At 48.5% G+C, this 19181-nt stretch overlaps 1 protein-coding gene across 3 annotated transcripts; it reads left to right on the top strand.

Moving 5' to 3' along the window:
• The first annotated feature begins 763 nt into the window (after nt 1–763).
• OTX1 (orthodenticle homeobox 1) lies at nt 764–12051 on the top strand. Of its 3 annotated transcripts, XM_087949109.1 has the most exons (5): nt 764–982; nt 1425–1540; nt 4336–4595; nt 6199–6350; nt 9964–12051. In XM_087949109.1, exons 3-5 carry the CDS (start codon nt 4499–4501, stop codon nt 10786–10788), a joined length of 1074 nt encoding a protein of 357 aa, XP_087805235.1. In that variant the 5' UTR covers nt 764–982; nt 1425–1540; nt 4336–4498; the 3' UTR covers nt 10789–12051. The 3 variants fall into 3 exon arrangements, with proteins under 3 accessions (XP_087805235.1, XP_087805237.1, XP_026524192.1); XM_087949111.1 differs by lacking the exon at nt 1425–1540; XM_026668407.2 differs by lacking the exons at nt 764–982; nt 1425–1540 and adding an exon at nt 1983–2764.
• Nucleotides 12052–19181: the final 7130 nt, after the last annotated feature.

Genomic DNA, 19181 nt, shown 5'->3' with positions numbered 1-19181 from the left:
AGGGAAGATAGACCTTGAAAGATCCAAGTATCCCAGATTAGATGGGGCAAACTTTCTTTTGTTGAGCCGTGCTTAAAGAGAAACGGCCCGCTATCCCTGCTTGGAGAAGAGGCCGCGATTTACGGCGAAGAAGCGACCCTTTGTGAATCGCCGGGGAGGAAGAGCGTCATCTACCACCACCGCTCGCAGACGAAGGATTACACCCCACGTGGTGGTCGCGCCGGGAAGAGCTGGCCCCGAGAGTGTTGCGGGGATGGGTGGGGTGGAAGAGCAGGATGAGGTGGAGGGGCCGGGGGGGCTTGGGCTTTAGCCGCGGCCCAGAGGCGCCCGGACGGGACGTGCGGAGTGCGTTTATACGACGCAGGAGGCGGAGGCAAGGCCGGCTTCCAAAGTCAGGCTGGGATTCAAGTGTGTGTGTTGGGGGAATCCCTTGTCAGGCACGAGGACACCCCTCGCGTTTTTCTCCCGCAGGTCGGCGAGAGGCTGAGGAGGGAAAGGAGCGGCGGTGGCGGCGTCTCGCTCGCGAGCGCCCGCGATTAAATAAAGCACTCCCGGCTTCTTCTGGCCGGCCGGCCTCAGTCGGCCTCCGTGGGCCTCCGGGACCTGCCAGCAGCAGGGGCGGAAAGGGTGTCCATCCTCCCAGGGGAGCCGCTGGAGCTGCCGCCGAGGCAAACTCCAGCCGCCTGCCTGCTCGCCCTGAGGGAGCTGCTGGGAAGAGTTGGCGGCTGAGGCTGCAAGCGCGCGCGGCTGGGACTGGGGTGGAGTGGGGGATGGGGACGGGCCGAGGTCGCATTCATCCCGCGTTGCTATTGCCCGGGCGGCTGTCACTCAGCGGCAGAGAGCTTAGCGATTGGCGCCAGGCTTGGTTACGCATTTGCCTTGCGCTCACATACAAGGGTAGGGCAGTAGAAAGGTGATCAATCTTCATCAGGCTACATTTCCAATCACCTAAACAAGCGAGCGAGACAGCTACCGGGACAAGGTAAAAAAAAAAAAAAGGAGGGGGGGCGCTTGATTTATTTCACTCCCCCTTTGCAGGTGAGCTCTGACTTTCCCTTCCTTTCCCGGGCCGTCCCGACATCGCACTCGAGCCGGGGAGCCCATCCCCGCTTCCTTCTCGCCCTCCGCCCCCGCCAGCTTGCTTCCCAGGTCATCGGGAGCTTCAGGTCCGCGCAAGGGATTTCGGCCAGCGAGACTTTGCGCTGCGAAGTATTCGAGAACGCTCAAGTTTTTCTTTCTTTTTCTTTTTTGGTTTCTTTTTTCTTTTCCTCCCCCCTTCCTCCTCCTCCTCCTCCTCCCTCCGCCGCTGGCTTGGCGCAGCGGCGCCTGAGCTGAAGAGGAGGCGGGGAGGGGGAAGTCGGAGGCGGAAAGCAGCCCGCACGAAAACTTTCCCTCCTAACTTCTCTTGTTCCTTCGCTTTGCAGCTCTGCCTGGAAAAAGGGGCCTTGGGGGTGCCGAGGGGTATTCCCGAGCCCTGCTCGCCCGCCCACCCCGCGGCTGCTTTCCTGCGCCTCACTTCTAAACGGGAAATGCTCGGCAGGTAAGCAAGAGAGGAGCCGCCTGGCTTTCGGCAGCTGCCTTCTTTCTCTCCTCCGGCTCTTCCTTGCCAGGCTCGCAACGTGCGCGCCGTTTGATGCTCTCCTCCCCCCTCCCCTGCGCGCCCTCTCCGCGCAATGGACGAGTTCGGTCGGAGGGGCCGGAATCCACGCGCCCCTCCTTCCTCGGGAGGAACAGAGCTGGACGCTTCCCGAGGGAAGAGCCCGAAGCTCTGGGGTCCTCTGCCCGCCCGTGCCCTCTCCACGCCACAGCCGGCGTTCCGCCGTCGCTTTTCGGGCCCCTCGGTTACACGGAGGCCCAGTGGAAGGCAGCCAGCCGCGGACCCCCCGAAAGGAGAGGTCGGGGTGGCTTTTTCTCCTGGCTCTGAAGGCGAATGGCTTTGCTTGGCTGGGTCTCTCTTGGCCCCCCGGAGGCCCTTGGCCCCTTTTCACTGAGGGCCAGCTAACCTCGAGCTACCTGGAGACACCTTGTTCTTTTCCTCTGTTTGGCACTTCGCCTGCATTTTCTCCATTGAGCAACGGCCGGGTGTCACCCAACACAACAATAATGGACGGCCAAGGAAGTAGGGAGGGCGGAAGAGTCCAACCCCCGATCACCACCGGAGCACCGGCGGGAGTGGGCTTTTGAAGGGATCACGGGATGGGTTTGAAATCCAAGGAAAGAGGCTTGGAGTGGAGTCCGCTTCTCCCTCGCTTGAGATTGTCTGGCCCCTTTGCCTCTCTCCCCAAGCAAGGAGATTCAGGCTACAACCTTATGCTCAATCCCACGGGGACAACAAGTCCCCCTGAACTTGACTTTTGGAGATGCGAAGTCAGCCCTTAACTTGCGTGGCCCGGTTGCCTTTTTGCCCAGGTCTACCTGGGGCTTTGTTGACTTTTTTTGTTCAAAATGCCAGCAGGATTTTATGAGTGACTTCCTAGGCCAACCACCACAGTTTTATCTATTCTTAAAACCTTTGCACCTAAAGAAAAGGCTGCTTGATAGGAGTAAATGTGGAAGGAATTTTTAAGGAATAAATGAAGACATCTAAGTGTTGAGAGAGATACAAGCTCCTTTGAAAGTAAATTTGCAGAGAAGTATGGAGAAAGGCTCCAAAAAAAAAAAAAACCAACAATAACTTCCCCCCTTCCTTGGAGCCCACGGCCCAATCTGAATAATGTCTCCTGACAAAGAAATCCCCCCTGGTCTTAAAAAGCAATGATGTCAAGTAAGTATACCTGTGCTTCAGCAACCTTACTTATCCTATGCTGCTTAAGTAAACCAGATGGGCCGGTTTTGAACTCTTAATTGTGTGCAGAGAGAGAGAGAGGGAGGGAGGGAGGGAGAGAGAGGTTTAAAAAAAAAACCTCACCTCACAAATCCAGGCAGAACTCTAAATGAAATCTCAACTTGGAGAGAGCTGCAACAGGTTAGCCAGTCCTGGGAATATGGGTTGTTTTTTATGGATTTGGAATATGTTAACTTAATAGCCTAGGATCAATTGATTAATAGTAGTTCAAGACCCACTTTGCACCCCTTTCCCCCCCCTTTCTTATTCATTCTTGGTGTGAACCTTTCTGTGTGAAAATGCATACCGTGTTGGTCGCAGCCAGGCCTGCTATCTATATAAAGTTTTTGGCCATTGATTAATTGAGATTAATTTTGTCACCAGCTGTGCTTTCTGGATGTGAGTTTTTATCTATCTGCTGGTCTGATGTTTGTTCTATTCGGGCATTTATTTTATTGAAACTTTTCTTGGAAAATAAAAACTTCTAGATCAGAACATGGGAATTTAACCTGAAAATTATTTTCTGTTGGGGAATGTTAGCCCACCAAGAGTCCCAAATCGGTTCTGTAACTCTTGGAAGTAAATCTTATGGAGTTTTTAAAACGCTTGAAAGTTTATATGATTAAACTGAACAGCAACACTTCGGTGGCAAGTAAATGCACCAGGTTCTTTACCGGGCACTTTTATTTGGATGTCAGGATCATTAGTTTATTTTGGTTTTATTTCTAAATGTGCCTGTCCGAGAGTGCACCTTCACTCTCTTTTTTCCCCCCTATACTCCTAGAAATAAATTCTTCAGCATGTGAAGGAATCAAACTTTTAACGTCTCTGCCGCCCAGCCGCTGTTCCTCCCTGCCTGTTGTTGCAAGTCTATTAGAATGCGGATTTCAAAGCTGGCCTCCCCCCTCTCTGCCAAAACTGTCTTTTTAGATCATTAGCCATTTCTAATTAATGTGTCTGTTTCTGCTCTCTTTTCAATTAACTATAGTTCCCTCCTTTTGTTATCTCGTTTTGATTTGTAATCCAATTATCTTTTTTTTAAATAATTGCTTTATCGTTCTCATCATTGATATGGTACCCCCTCACAGCCCCTTGGCGATTGTATGGTAATGTGGCTGTAGATTTTTTTTTTTTTTTTAAAAAAAACCCACCTTACTACACTTCACTCTTTGCCACTTTCCAGTTTTCCTTGGGGGAGTGGGAGGAATTATCCGCCATGTTCAGAGAGCTTCTGTTTTACGAAGAAACCTTTAAGTAAGACATAAAGAGAATCCAAAATAGAAACAAGAAGCTTTATCGCACTTGATACGGAAATTAAGTTTTCTTTTTAATATTAAGATCCACAATAACTACAAATAAAATTATTGAAACTTTTTTTTTAACTGATATGTACAAAAAGAACTGTTCTGTTTTGTTGAACATTTAATTTTGCACTACCTTGGGAATTCCATAAAAATGTTTATATCATGCTATCAATTCACTATATGTTAAATTTGTTGTTTTTCTTCTAGAGTGCTGTGAAAAACCCTCCTGCTCTGTGGAATTCCTTTCTGTTGCCTGGTTGGATGAATATTAATATATATCTATATAAATACACACTGTTTGAAAAACTGCTAAATAAACAAATAGATAATAGTGTGTGGATAAATTGGAAAAATATTTCCAGCTTTTAGCATGATGTCTTACCTCAAACAGCCCCCCTATGGCATGAATGGGCTGGGGCTAGCAGGACCGACCATGGATCTTCTACACCCTTCAGTGGGGTATCCAGGTGAGCGGCCCCTCCCCCATTCCACCCTCTCTTCTCCATTGAGTAATAGACACACTCAGGTCATTCCTCAAAGTTTGAAAAAAGAGAGAAAGGTGCCAATTCTTCTGTCTTGCCCTACAAATGACATGGAAAGCAAATAGACAGTAAGAAGGGAATTCTCCTTTCCTGCTCTTCCATTCTTAGAAACTTCACTAACATTTGAATTTGGCAATTAAGTGTTTCTTAACAACCTTTGAATGCTTTTCCTGAAAATAAGTCTAACTATTAAAAAATGGAGCGCACTTTACTAAAACATTAAGTTTTCATAATGGAGGTGATTTCATATTCCTGATTTCTACCTTGTTTTGCTTTCACATTCAGGTAGATAACTAAATATACCAACGCGGGACAAGTATGTTTGTGGTTGTTTAAAAAAGAACAGATCCAAGGTAGTGAGGCCCTTTGATAAACGGATCTTTAAAAGAAAGTGAGACTCCTGTGAGGGTTCATTTTGCAAAGTATAGTTGTAAGAAGACCCAGAGTAAAGAAAGTGACTCTCAGAAGGAATGAAAGCAGGTGGGCGGCTGCCCCAGTTTCAAAATTCCTTACTCAAAAACTTGTCCTGAAGGAAAGGTGTTACAATTGAGAGGGTCTGTAGCCAATTCACATCCCCCCACTTCCATTACCTCTGTGGCCAAGAAATCGGCACAGGTTTTGCAACCGCGTATAGCCTGGTGACAAATCAGGTTAGTGCTAACTAATTCAAGGGAATGCTTCATATCCCTATGATTGTGAAAGGCATAAAGTGCCAACATCCTGACTTGGGAAGCGAGGAGCTGGCTAGATAGATCAGGTACTGGTTTCGCTAGAATTTATTCCCGTCTGCAGCGTTGTAACCTGATCCTAAAACGCTCCTAGTTAGGCCAGTTAAATTAAGTACGTTTACAATTGCAGCCTTGCTTGGACGTACTACAGGCTTCTGTGGAATTTACCTCCGAGTTAAGGTTTTTCGATATGGGAATAAACCAGATATTGAAACGTCTAGTTTCTGTTTTAAGTGCCGTGTTAATCTGGCGAGCCAGCCCCTTTGAGCTGTTGTCTCAGGTCCGAGGCAGCTCCAAAGTCCCTGTTTTGCGAAAGGCCCAGCTGCCTGCCTGCCTGCCAGCCAGCCAGCCTGCCTTCTTTCGCAAAGTTGAATTGAGGCCGCAAGCTTCCTTTTCTCTTTTCTACCATTTTCGGCGATTCCTATTTATAGGCTAGAAACATAATCGGGTGGGCGGTGGGTTTGGGTTGTTGTTGTTGTTTTTTTTTGCTCCTGGCTCGGCCACATTTCCCACCTCGGGTTCCCTCGTGGGATCGGCCGGCCCGTTTTATAGAAATCTGTGGGGCAACTGGGTCTCTCCGCGGCTGGCGAGCAGCCTGCGTCAAGGGATTGGTGGGCGTGGGAACAAGCGAGCCTGGTCGTCTCGCCTCCCCCTCCCGAATCGGGGCAGCGGGGAGGGGAGGAGAGCGAGAGCGAGCGAGAGAGAAAGCAGCCCTGATTGCCTCTTATCTTTCTGTCTTCTTTCCTGCCTGCCTGCCTGCCTGCCTTGCCTTGCGTTGTGTGGTTTCGGGACCCTTGAAGCCACCCCGCGGAAGCAGCGGCGAGAACGGACCACCTTCACCCGATCGCAGCTGGACGTGTTGGAAGCGCTTTTTGCAAAAACCCGCTACCCAGATATATTCATGCGAGAAGAGGTTGCCCTGAAAATCAACCTGCCGGAATCCAGAGTCCAGGTCTGGGGGCTTTTAAAAAGCGTTTCTGCCTGCGGGAAGGGGGTCGGTGGGGCACGCCAGTTGTCTGGGTTCGCCTACCGCTTGTTCCAAACTCAAGGAGTGATGTGGACGATTCCTTTTATTTTAAAGATTCTTCTGCTTCGGGGTCCATTCTGTTTATCTGGTCAGGGCCATTCTGACTTTCAGTCTAGGCACAGCTCTTTCGCTTTAGGACTGGTATTTATTGGGGTAAATTACTCTCCTTCGCTCAGCCGGAATAGTCACTGTGGAAGGATCGACAGGCTGGAATGGCAGAAGGGCACAGTTGAAGATCCTTTTTCGGTTTATTGAATCTGGCAACTTCCCTTAGCTCCCTTATCACTTTAGAGGAATCGATACTTTACAGATACTTATTTTCTCCTCTTCTCCAATCAATGTCAAGACAACATCCCAGTCATAAACACATGTCAATGGATACACTCCAGCACAAGTTAGTTTTCGCTAATTTCCATGGCAATCAACAGGATTCCCCCCCCCCCCACCATCTCGAGGTTGTCTACATGAAACTTAGGATAATGCACAAATAGTGGAAGGAAGGTTAATTTATTCCTCTTTAATTCTTTTATGTGTAAGATTAAGACTACATAAGCATTTTAAGACTGCCTAAGCAACTTTAAAATAATTTGACACCCTAATCCTTAATGCACTTATCACATTATCCACACTTGTTTATCTAGAAATAAATTTTACCGAGACTTATTCAAAAATATTTTGGTTAAAATGACACATTTCTTAAAAGTGAAATCAAATTGATTTCATCGTTTTAAAAGCTGTTTCTTTTTGTAGTGTAGGAGTTATATTGAAAGTTTCTGATGGATCTTCAGTCCTCTGATTGGTGATTTAATGAGGAGCTATAAAGTGAATAAACTTGTGATTAAGATTTGCAGCCTTACCCTCGCTCCTTTATGTGAGGCTTTTTAAAATTTGTCTCCTCTTCTTTCCCCTGCCCCCAGCAGCAATTCATTCTTTCCTAGTAGAATTGAATCTCAGTTGTTGATTTGAAACTCAAATCTGGGCAGGAGGATAGGCACCAAACTATCTCTTTAGGATGTAAATAAGTGTGTAATTAAAGTACAATCACACCTTTGCTATGCAAGCTGTTTGTTTGCTCTATTTCTCACCGAGGGCAATTTGAAACCATGAAATGAAAGCATTTAAGGGGAGGGGAAAGAACTGAAATTGCAAGTAAATCATACAATGATGATTTCAATATGTGTATGTATGGTTGGATCAAATAAAGGAGGACATATTTCACATGCAACCATCACACATCCCAGCTATGAAAAGCGATGTATAGAGAACATTTACAAAATCTGAAGTAGCCTTAAGATCATAAGCAATTTGTTGGGAAATGATTGATTATTTTGCCAAATAACACATTACATTTTCTATCATTTTTAAGTATTGCTATTAATTACTCTGGAATGTTGTGCTTTTGAAAGTTGTGAAAGATTGCGGACATTATATATTTAACTTTTTTTTTTTTAACAACGGGAGCTGCAGTTTGTGGGATGCCTGCGCAGTAGAAGAATGGAATTACTAGATGCTTGGATTCTGGACTAAATATTTAGGGACTTGGATTGATTCAGTGAACTCCCATTTACCTGTTGGCTAGTCTGCTTTTGGGTGGGATAAGTCCCTAGTGAGGAAGGCTGTAAAAATATTATATGAATTTGAGTTGCATATAATCTGAATGAGGAGAGATGGGTGCCCTATTTTGAGGTTATATAAAAAAGGGTTGAATGTGCAAGTGATGAATGTAACAGTAACCTTTGCTATAGTTGTTGCACTAGTGGCAGCATTAAACATATACTATGCAAGTGTTGTTCATTGTAACTCTGCCTCAGAATCTGTAGTGGGTCCTTCTTTGAAGAAATAGATATAAAATACTCTGTTATAGTTTAATGCCATAGAATATTAACAGAGGTACATAAAACTCTGGTTGCTGTACTCCATCAACAATGTGGTTGTTAACATGTATTGCAACATGGCTTTTAAATTAATGAGAACTCTTTCAGGAAGTAAAATAGACTAGCAGAGAAGACAGCTGAATCTTTACCTTAGATGAACAATTTACTTTGCCCACCCTTTCTGACTTCTAATTTACACCTTTCACCTATCTTTTCCATAAACTAGTTTTAACTGTTGACTGTTAGGAAGTTCGAAGTCTGATTCATGAATTTTGTTTATTTGGAATAGTATAGCAGGTGTGACAAGAAGAAGTGTGGTTGAATTGACAAGGGATATCAACTCCATTCCCTTGGAAGTGGATGTAGCTGTTGATTGGTTTGGTGCACCTTGCAGTATAAAATGTTAATGAACAAGGAGAATAAATTAATGATATTAAGAATCAAAATTCTGTTGAATGCAAGGGATGTTACTGCTTAGAGCTGAATGCTACAGGTGAATGGCTTGAACATCACAGAAAGTAGTCTGGAAAATAGGTAAAATGGTACACAAGTGGTTGGTGAGGATCCTGAGCATCCTAATCTCTCCTCTGGTATAAATGCACCTTCTATTTTCTAAGGCAAGGCATCTTAAAATATTAACATTAATTGATAGAGGACAGGCAAGGAACATTATAGTTTATTTTGGGCAAAATTAAGCTGGCTACAGTGTTGGAAGCAATGGGTCTGAGATCTTGGTGACCAATAGTTTCCTGTCTGTGTAGCCTTGGGAAGATAATAGTGTGTAAATTTTGTCCTGCTTGGATTCTTATACCAAGGAATCAACTAATATCTAATCTTAGCTTCCTCCCATATGCACTTTCTAGATACATAGATCCAGAGAAGAGAAATGAATGAGGAATGCTGACGTTCCCCCTTCCACCCTGCCCTCAGTCCTCCCACTGCTATACAGTACTAATAGCAAAAAGGACACTAGGACCTGAGAATTAAGGATTCCGATACATTTAGGGTTTGATGCTGAAAATGAATATAGAAGCCTCTCTTCAAGATGGGGTTATTGAGTTACTGGGTTACCCTGATTTATGAGGAACTTTGATAAAGTTTTGGAAATTGGCAAGTACAGTGGAGATATAGCCAGCAGAGTTGATGATGGCAGCGGCCAGAGAGAGATGGACATCCTGCCAACCGGCAATGAGTGTCATCCTTTTTCCTAGGATACAACTGCCTGCATCAGGGATGCTCCTTGGTCGCTTGGCTTCTCTTCTGCTGGACCCATCCAATGAATATGCTCTTGGGGGTCCTACCTGAAGGCAGTGGCTGTAGGTATTTGGGATGCGCTAAGCCAAGCTTGGTGGCTTTGCCTCCTGACTAGGAGGGAGGACAGGCAGGATTAGAGAAGGGGCTAGAATGAGAGAACGAGACTAAAAGCTCCCTTTTTCGATCTAGAGTCCCTGAGTAGTCCAGATGTGTACGGCGCTGAGGGCGAGCGTTAGAGGAATCCAAGGAAAGGCGGGATGCAGGAGAAGGGCTCGAAGTGGCAAGAGAGTTGGTCGTCGATCGGACTGTGGGGCGGAGCAGGGGAGGTCAGACTGGGCCTGCCTCCTCCCTCCAGGTCCCCTCTGGGAGAACCGGGTCTCACGGAGCGCTGCCTTTGCCTCTCTCCGCAGGTCTGGTTCAAGAACCGCCGCGCCAAGTGCCGACAGCAGCAACAGAGCGGCAGCGGCGCCAAGAGCCGGCCGGCCAAGAAGAAGGCTTCTCCAGCGCGAGAGAGCTCCGGCTCCGAGAGCAGCGGGCAGTTCACGCCGCCCGCCGTCTCCAGCTCGGCTTCCTCTTCTTCGTCCAGCTCCAATTCTTCGGGCCCGGGCCCGGGCGGAGCGGCCTTGAGCAACCCGGCGGGGGCGGGGGGCGCAGCGTCCGGGTCGGCTTCGTCGGCCGCCTCGCTGAGTAGCGCGCCGTCGGCCGTCTCGGCCTCGTCCATCTGGAGCCCCGCGTCCATCTCGCCCAGCGCCGGGCCGGAGCCCTTGACGTCCAGCGGGGCCTCCTGCATGCAGCGCTCCGTCTCCGGCGCTTCGTCCGCCTCTTACCCGATGTCGTACGGCCAAGGCGGCGGCTACGGCCAAGGCTATCCGGCGCCGCCACCCCCGCCGCACTCCTCGTCCTACTTCAGCGGGGTAGACTGCGGGTCCTACCTGCCCATGCACGCGCCCCCGCACGCCCACCAGCTCAGCCCGATGGCGCCCTCGTCCCTCGCGGGCGCCCATCCCCACACCCACCACCCGCTCGGCCAGAGCTCCAGCCACCACCATCACCACCACCATCACCACCACCACCAGCCTGGCTATGGCGGGCCCGGCCTGGCCTTCAACTCCTCCGACTGCCTGGACTACAAAGAGCCGGCCCCGACCGCCGCCTCCTCCTGGAAGCTGAACTTCAACTCCCCGGACTGCCTCGACTACAAAGACCAGGCCTCCTGGCGCTTCCAAGTCCTGTGAGGGTTGCCTCGGCGCCCGCCAAGCCTCCCCCGTCTTGTAAGCGCCCACTTTCTTCTCGGGTCCGGCCTCTTTTCCGTCTTGCAAACGCGCCCCGGCCCTGCTCGGCTCGGCTCGGCCTCGTCGGTCTTTGCTCTTCCGCGTGTTTGACCAGTTGGTGAAAGCAGCCTTTGAATTCATTTCCAGAAAAGAAAGACGCTGGGGAGCAACCCGTTTGAATAGCCAGCCCCTTTCCCCGCCACCGAATCTGGGCTGAAGGCTGCTTGGGCCAGACCTGCTTTGCCCTTCCTGGACGTGCTGCCGCCTCCTGCCCCGCTGAGTTGACTCCTGACGTGTGTTATTTATTCGCTCCCTGGGATTATGTTCAGGATCGTAAATTTTTTGTTTTGTTTTGTGTTTGAAGCAGAAGAGGACTTGAAATCGAGATTCATCCTCCTCCTTCCAACCAGTCCTTTTGCCCAGCCTTTGTGACGCCCGCCCGCTCGCTCGCCCGCGTGCGTGGAAAGACAGGACAAACAGGACGCGCCTTTTGCTTTCTGGCCGACAGCAGACTTCGTGTATAGATCTCCACACCGCCCTCCCCCATCCCATTCGAGGACCCCCGCACCCCCCGCCTTCTTCCCTCTGTAGGTTTATATTGCAAAAAGAAAAAGAAAAAAAGCAAAAAAATAAATAAATAAAAAGCGGTAGGAATGTACATACAGGGTTTAACGAGATCTATCCCAAAGACCCTTTTAATTTGCGGAGCTGAAGGCGAACGCTGGAGGCCCTGCAGGTCGGAAGTGGCAGGAAGGCCAACCCCTTCTCCCTTAGCCTTTGGTCTTCCTTTAACCCCTTCGGGAGGGGGGAGAGGGAAAGCGATTCCCCGTCGGAGTTGGAACTGAGAAGCGGGGCGACGTGCTCGGGAGAGGGGCGGCAGGGGGTGGGTGGGCAGCGGAAGGCGTGCTCTGCGAATGGAAGGGGCGGTAGCGGCACAGCATCCCAGGTTCGCCAGCACAGCTTCGGCTGGACCCGTCTCAACACCTGGCCGCGGGTCTCCGGACAGGTTTTTGGCCAGCTTGGCTCTTGGGGAGGGAAGGGGAAGACAGAGAGAGAGAGAGAGAGATGTAAAGTTGATAATTTACTCCGTTAATCCAACAGTCACCTGTTGACATGTAAGGCAAATCCTACCCTTTATCTACATATCCCGATAATAAAATTCAAACTGACGAAAGCCCCCGTCTCTGTTATCCTTCCTGGGAAGAGAGGGCAAGGAAGAGGCGGGAACGGCCTTCCCTTTGGCTGAGCGTCCCTGCTGGCCTTGGCTTGAGCAGGAAAGGGGCAGATCGCTGTTACTTCCAAGAGCGGCGGCGAAGGGAGAGTTGGCTCGCTGCACCGAATCTCTCTGAGCTGCTTTTTAATGTCTGTAATTGGATTGGCGTCCAACCAAAACTTTGATGGGTCACATACGCAGGGAAAACGGTGTGATCGGCCACCTCCCCTGGCTCTTTCTGCCAAAGCGGAAAAAGTTAAATCAGCGCGAACCTTCCTCGGAGACCGGAGAAGAAAATAAAGGCCCCCCCTGTAGTTGGGAAGAAACGTTTCCATCTTAATTGCTTCCCACCGCTCCCTCTCTCCGTCACAGGACAAACGGGCCGGACCGAAAGATACTAGAGCGGCGCTGGCCGTGACTTTCTGTAAATCCTCTCGCGCGCTCAATTGTCTTGGCTCCTTTCCTTCATCTGGTCACTTGGCAAGAGTTTGTGGGAAGTGAATATTTATGAAACGTAAGGATTGTTGTAACCCTGTCACTCTAGGCTGAACATAAAATGTCAAGAGCAAAAGCGGAATCTATTAGCTAGTGAAACCGAATGATTAGAAATACCTTCTGCTATGATATCGAAGAAAATTCAAAGGATGCTTGGGATTTGGTAAGCAGCGAGGACGGATCACTATTAATTCTACTACCATTTATGTGCTCACCATAGTAAGACTGCGAATCATTTCCACTGATGTCTGCGGTGACTCTTTGTGTTCACACTACGGAAATCCAAAAGGTCTCTGACCAGGGCCGCCCTTTTTATGTGGTAAACCCCACTAGAATCAATCTTATAACCCCAGCCTAAATTGTTTAAAATTTGAGTTTAAGATTCAACTGCTGAAAAAAGAAAACAAGAGACTTAGTTGCATTTTTAAATTAAAGATCTATCTTTGTGTTGAAGGTACCTAAAATAACGGGAAACACATACTTTTTTTCTTCCTAAAAAAGCAGAGTTGCCTAAAACTATCAGATATAAAACAAAAGAGAATGGAAGTAGGAGTTAAAATACAACGTGTCCTATCAGTAAGGGAAAAGTTTTGCTAGTACTCCAAGCCAGAATAATACAAGACTTCCCTTCTTTTTGAAAACTTTTGAGTTTCATTTTATTTTAATTCTAAGAAAGAAAGAGAAGTTTTTTTTTACTTGGGTTAGATTCAGGTGAAACTAGTTCTAGGATCTAAGTTAAATCAGCATCTATATTAATGCTAACTTTTTTTTTTTGCTCTCATCAGTGAGACAACTGTTCTTACCAGTGCAATATCTATATCAGTGTTCTAGAGTTGTTCCATTTTCCCCACTCCTGAAACAGGCTGAAAATTTGGGACAAATTTTTATTTTCAACAAGTGATTATTTTATTCTCAATTGTTATTTTTATTATAATTTTATAATTACACGAATTATTCGGTTAGGGAAGCTAAGATGATTACTTATATAAATAGTGGTTGGGGAAAGGAAGGCTAGAAACAATATTTCACACTCTCCTTCTGAAGCTCATGGCAGGGATTTGTTTTCACGGGGGGGGGGGGGGGGGAGAGAGAAGAGGTCCTGTTACCGGAAGCGGAAGATGCGCCCTTCTGAACCGGTCTTTAAAGCAGCGCCTTTCCCATGCCACGACCAGGAATCCCCGGCGGCTTTCCAGAGGGGAGTCAACTTTAACCCCCAACGTTTTTGATTTCTTTGGGTATGGAAGAAGTGTGAAATCCAACAAGCGGAGAGCCGCAGCAGCCGCCCAGCGCTGGCAAATTCGCACCCTTGCACCCCAAGCCCTCCTCGACGTGCAGCGTGGCCACTGCGGCCACCAGATTTACGCCGCCTCCCCGCACCCACCCCCGCCGTCGCTTGTCAGGGAGAGAGGACGCAACTGGGAAATGGGGGCCTAGTTCAAAGGTTCCTGGTGAAGCCAGGGGCCCCCTGGAAAAAGACCGCCTCCTTTCCTGCGAACGGCTTTCCGTTAGCCAGGATAGCCGGGACAGAAAGCTGGGTGGTTGTGGGTGTTAGGAAATGGCGGGAGGGCGCAGTTGCCAGGGGAACACGGTGCATTCCCTGTCGCCAGGCTTCTGCCGGGATCCAGGGCAGGCCCAGTAGGGAGAACCCGATAAGGGGATTCCGCGCCTGGCTAGACCAAAGGCGGCCTCTGTAACTTGATACCAGAGAGCCGGAAAGAGCGTCTTAAGCCCCACTGCAGTAGCAGATGCTCGGACCTTTTCCTCTCTAGGAAATGTGAGTAGACAATTCCTTGGAGCATGGGCAGAGCGCTCATTCCCAACATGCCGCCGTCTTTCACCCGGATTAAAGGGGAAAGGTGGGCTTCCAAGTGGCCCGTTCTGACTTCCCGGGCCTCTGATTTAGGCGTTTTAAACTCTGCGTGACTTTGCACCTTGGACCCTGCCTTTCTCCTCCGCCCCAAGCGTCTTTGAGGGAGGGGTGGTGGGCAAACGGTTGCAGAAGGGCAGAAACGTCAATATAATTAGGATACTCGTTTAACGTGGTTGGCACTATTCCTCGGAGAGCAGCTGGGCTGAATGATGCCTTCTCCGATCTCACTTTCCTGCACGCTGGGGGGAGGGGGAGCCACAGGACTGTCGGTAATGGAGCCCGGATGTGCCTAATCCCACCGTTGTGTAGGGTTTTGCAGTACTTGGGAAGACTTCACCCCTTCTATGCACGGCCTTTGTAAAATAACCTAATTATTTTAAAATCGCACTTCTCTGATATTTTTAATGGGACCAAATGAAAGTTCTGCTGTATTAAGTACATAACGAGCGAAACGCTTTTCCAGAAGGCTGCCGGAGCTCCGGCTTTCTTCCTTCGATCCTTTCCCTTCCTCCTCAAGCGAAGGCAGCTGCTCTGAGCCATTGGCTGAAACTGGTTGTCTGAACCGATCCAGCTCCGAGTCTTTACCCTGCCTCACGAGGGGCTGCTGCCTCTTGGGCACTATGCTCAGATGGGGGCTTACTGGATCGTTGACTCCATATGAAAGAAGGGGGAGGGGAGAGTTTGGATCGGTTCCCTGCCCCCCCCCCGCCAAGCCTTCCCGCCTTTTCCCTTACTGGAGAAGGGGCTGCGGGAGGAGTTGTTTAGCTGGCTCAGGTAGGATTAAGCCACCAGACTGACTGGGGAAGCAGCGGTGCTCAAGCGCCGGCATCTTGCCGCGGTAAAGTCCAGGCTGGCAGGGTGGGACGGGACGGTGGGCGAGAGAGCAACGCAGTCCCTCGCGTTTCAAGGGCTGAGGGGAGAACGCGTGTCCGGCGGCGGCATGGTGGGGCTCTGAGCGCGCCAAAGAGAACGGCCGTCGAGAGAAAAGTTTTACGGGCAGCTGCGAAGAGCCTCTTTTTACTTCCAGCAGCGGGTTCAAAGGCGTTTTCTCAGCTGCCGCGCGAATCGGCCGAGATTGTTCCTTGCAGCGCTCCAGGCCACCGCGACTCCTTTTAGACCTGTAATCACGCTCTTTAGGAGGGAAGCCGCCATTCGGGCATCCGGACGGCCCTCTTCCCCCACCCCGCCGTCGCGGGGCGGACGATTCTGGTGCCTCGCTCGGGTAGGTGTTGCAAGAGACCGGCAGGAGCGCGCGAAGAGCCGGGCTGCTGCCGGGCGAACCCGAAGCAGAACCACTTTTGCCACACCTGCAACGTAATTAAAGTTCTCCCGGGAGCAGCCCTCTTCCCCCTCACCCCTGCGGGTCACGTGGGAGCGGGGCGAGGAGTCACGAGAGGTGGGCGTTCTAGAGAGCAGGAGGCCTCGGGCGGGCCAAAAGGGCGTTTCTTCAAGGCCTGCGAGATGCCCTCCGGGAAGCCCGGCCGAAGGGAGGCGCGAGTGAACGCTGTGGTACAGCTGCACCGCGCGCTTCCTCCACGCTCTCTTCCCGCCAACTCCGCCCGTCCAGTGCCAAAAGTTGCGGCACACAACCAAGGGGAAATCGCCGCCGCCACCGTGGTGCCACCGCCGGCGAGGCAAGGGCGTTCGACGCTCCTCCAGCGCGCCTGTGATTGGAAACCCGAGTGGCTTTTCATCGGGCGCCTGTCGGAGAAGAAGCGCAACTTCTCGGAGGTTGCTCGCGCGGAGATGCGCGGCTTTCTCTTTTCTTCCAGCGCTTCTCCGCGGCGGTGAGGAGAAGTAGCTGGGCAGCGGGCGATTCAGAAGAACGGGAAATTGCGTTCTTGCGGAAGCGGTTTATATCAAGAGTGTGCGGGCTCAACCCCACGAAACTTACGTCCCTCAACTCCGTCTTTCCCTCGTTAGTTGCTGCGTATCTTTGCCCACGTCCCCTTACTTGAGGGTGTCTGGTCCGTGCTGGCCGAGAATAGTAGCAAATGGCTAAGAGTGCAGGTCCGAATGCTTCCAAACTTTCGCGTCGTAAAACTTTCGAAAACGTTGCATGGGCAAATATATTAAGCACGTTTCCCTACCAAAGCATTACCAACCTGTATTAATTACCCATTGGCATTACCTATTGCGAATGTAGTAAACTAAGACAAGCTGTAGGACAAATGCGCCAGTGAGATGGAAGCAACATTTCAGCCATCAAAGTTTCTTCTGCCAGTCTGTCATTTTCTTAATATTGAGATATTTGCCTAAATTCAAGAGGCCAAGCAACTACTCGACCTCTTGCTATTTTCTGTGGGTGCGAATGTGCGTAACTTCAATTAACTTGAAGCAAGTCTTGCTATAGCTGTAGGTTTTCTGTGTTCAAATTTGAACCAGGATAGAGTGGCTCTTGTGAATCTAGTCTCTGTGTTACTGTATGTGAAAGAGGCCAAGGCTACTGTAACCAAAAACTTAAGTAAGACCCATCTCTAAACAGATTTGTTAAAGAAAATCTTCTGAAGTGGCACTTCTACAATTGGTTAATGTGAGGGGGAAAGAAATCTCAAATGGCTATTTTACTTGCTTTAGAGCAAACTGGAATTAAATTTAAGTTTTTCTGAATCCAGTTGAAATTACTTCCAATAAACATATGGATGTATTCTTATGACCACGTGTACTCAAATAGCAATTTGGTTGGTTTTCACTTCAGGATGTCCAGAGGTCCCAGAAAAATCGGTACATAAACCATGCTTGGCTAAGTTCTTGCACTAACACAATCACTACTTGGGATTGAAAAGCAAAATAGTTTATATCTACCCATGCATATTTCAGAGGGATATAGGCATTCTAACATGAAAATATAAAATTAATGTCTCCAAAATAAAGTGAAATAAGGACCTAAATCCAATGGCTACATTTTAAAAGGAAGAATCTATTTAAGATCTTAGATCAAAATATTTTTAAAAAAGTTAAAATATTAATTTAAGAATGCAAACCTCGGGCTGACTATGCTACTGATAAATTACAGATTTTCTTTCACAGCTTCCTTTAATTTTCTCTTTTTCAAAGTGAACATGTTTTTCTCATTTTCATGTCAATATTTTCAGTTTGTTTTTTTGTCCAGTTGCTTGGCTTGTGCTCTATGTCTATGACAATGTCCAATTCTGATTAGGCAGGAATCAAGATGGTTGTGTGCCAAATCTGTGGTGAACAAACCAATCCAGTTTGGTAAGGATGTGAGGCTAACATCATGATGAAACTGACTTTTCTTAAGAGTAAATTGTTTCCTAGATTTAAAAGAAAATATTATTTTATGTGGCATGTTCCTTAAAAGTCATTATTGACTCAGCATTCCCCATGGTCCCAGTTTGTCAGATGAAAATTATTTATACCCCCCTACATTTAGATTTTGGAAGTTGGTTCCCTTGAACTCAGTGGGGCTGTGCAGTGAATAGAAAGGTATTTGTTATGGGTCAAGGGAGTTGAGATGTCTCTCCTCACCTTTCCAAAGAGGTGAAGTTTCCACTTCTACTAGATGCGTCCACTGTACCAGTTCAGATTCACCAACATTTGCATTGCTGAAGCCATCCCTCTACTTCAGACCTCAAGTGCACTGCTCTCAGAGTAAACTCATTTAAGGATTCAAAGAAAGGATGTACCAAACCGCAACTGTGAGTGCATGGTGTTCACCTTCAGGGCATAAGAGGCTGAGCATCATGTGGCAAGACACTACAATAACAATAATAGCCATGTTGAAATGTCCACTTAGACTAATTTCAGTGGAAGAAGTACACCGCCATCCAGAACAAGCTATGGACTCCTGTCAGGTATAGAAGGAACCTGAAAACCTTCAATTTAATGAGCTTTCAAGGATCCTCTATCTAATTGAGAAGGGAGCATTGCTGAATCCCGGCATACTGGTTATACTGCAGAATCATCAGCTTCCTGCCTCTCCCATAATTGGAGGTCACACTGATTTGCCAGGCCTTGTGCTCCTCTCCAGCTGCCTTCCTTTTTTTTTTTTTTTTTGGCCACTCTCCCATATACATTTTTTTCTACTAGGATGTGGGGTGACGTCACTCCACCATTTGCCTGGCTACTGTGGCAGGAGTGAGCAGGCAGTCATGCGTTTCCTTGCTTGTCCGGCAAAAAAAGCTTAATGCTGGCGATTTATCTAGATGGGAAGAAGAATCTCAGCTGCCTAAGAATGTCCATGCAACCTTTGGCAAGTTGACTACTGGCTGCAACCCTAGGAAGAAGTGGAAAGCCAGTGACAAAAGTGTAACCCTCTCCGGGTCTATGCAACAGAAAGTCCTGTGTTGAGCCTTATTCTCCCGGACGAAAATCGTTATAAAGACTAAGGCTCACTGCGGGCGAAAATAATAAGCGATTAGGCTAAAGTGTACGAAGTCAGCCCTGTGGCTAGTTGCCAATTCATTGGGCTCTAGAAACCCGGCAGTTGGATAGAACGAATTACGTCGTGCCAACGTTTACCGTTTTCCGATCGTAAGAGTGTCAACAGATGATCAAAAGAAAGCGCATATACGAAATACGTTCGGTTTCTAATTTGAATGGACGTTGCCAGCAGCAGAGTTCGGAACGATCACGCCATCTGAAATACCTTTCCGATTAGTACCCAGGGTTCCCCTTGCTAGTCCTATTGAGCCGCTTTCAGAGCGTTTACTTTGCAATCCTTCCTTCTCCAAATGCTAGGGACTGAATCCGAAATTTTTCTCGTGTAAAACAGGGCTTCCCCCCTTTAAGGCATTTTGCTTGAAATCGAAAAGGTTG

The sequence above is a fragment of the Notechis scutatus genome, chromosome 1 (assembly GCF_049901735.1).
Source record: "Notechis scutatus isolate UNSWTSFEM ecotype Mainland chromosome 1, rNotScu1.2, whole genome shotgun sequence".
NCBI lineage: Eukaryota > Metazoa > Chordata > Lepidosauria > Squamata > Elapidae > Notechis > Notechis scutatus.
The sequence above is the reverse complement of the archived record's forward strand: the minus strand, read 5'-3'. Positions and strand labels throughout refer to the sequence as shown.

Coding starts and splice junctions, on each gene's coding strand:
- OTX1 (XM_087949111.1), top strand. CDS start 4,499: ATGATGTCTTACCTCAAACAGCCCCCCTATGGCATGAATGGGCTGGGG. Junction 4,596..6,198: donor CCCTTCAGTGGGGTATCCAG/GTGAGCGGCCCC, acceptor GGACCCTTGAAG/CCACCCCGCGGAAGCAGCGG. Junction 6,351..9,963: donor TGCCGGAATCCAGAGTCCAG/GTCTGGGGGCTT, acceptor CTCTCTCCGCAG/GTCTGGTTCAAGAACCGCCG.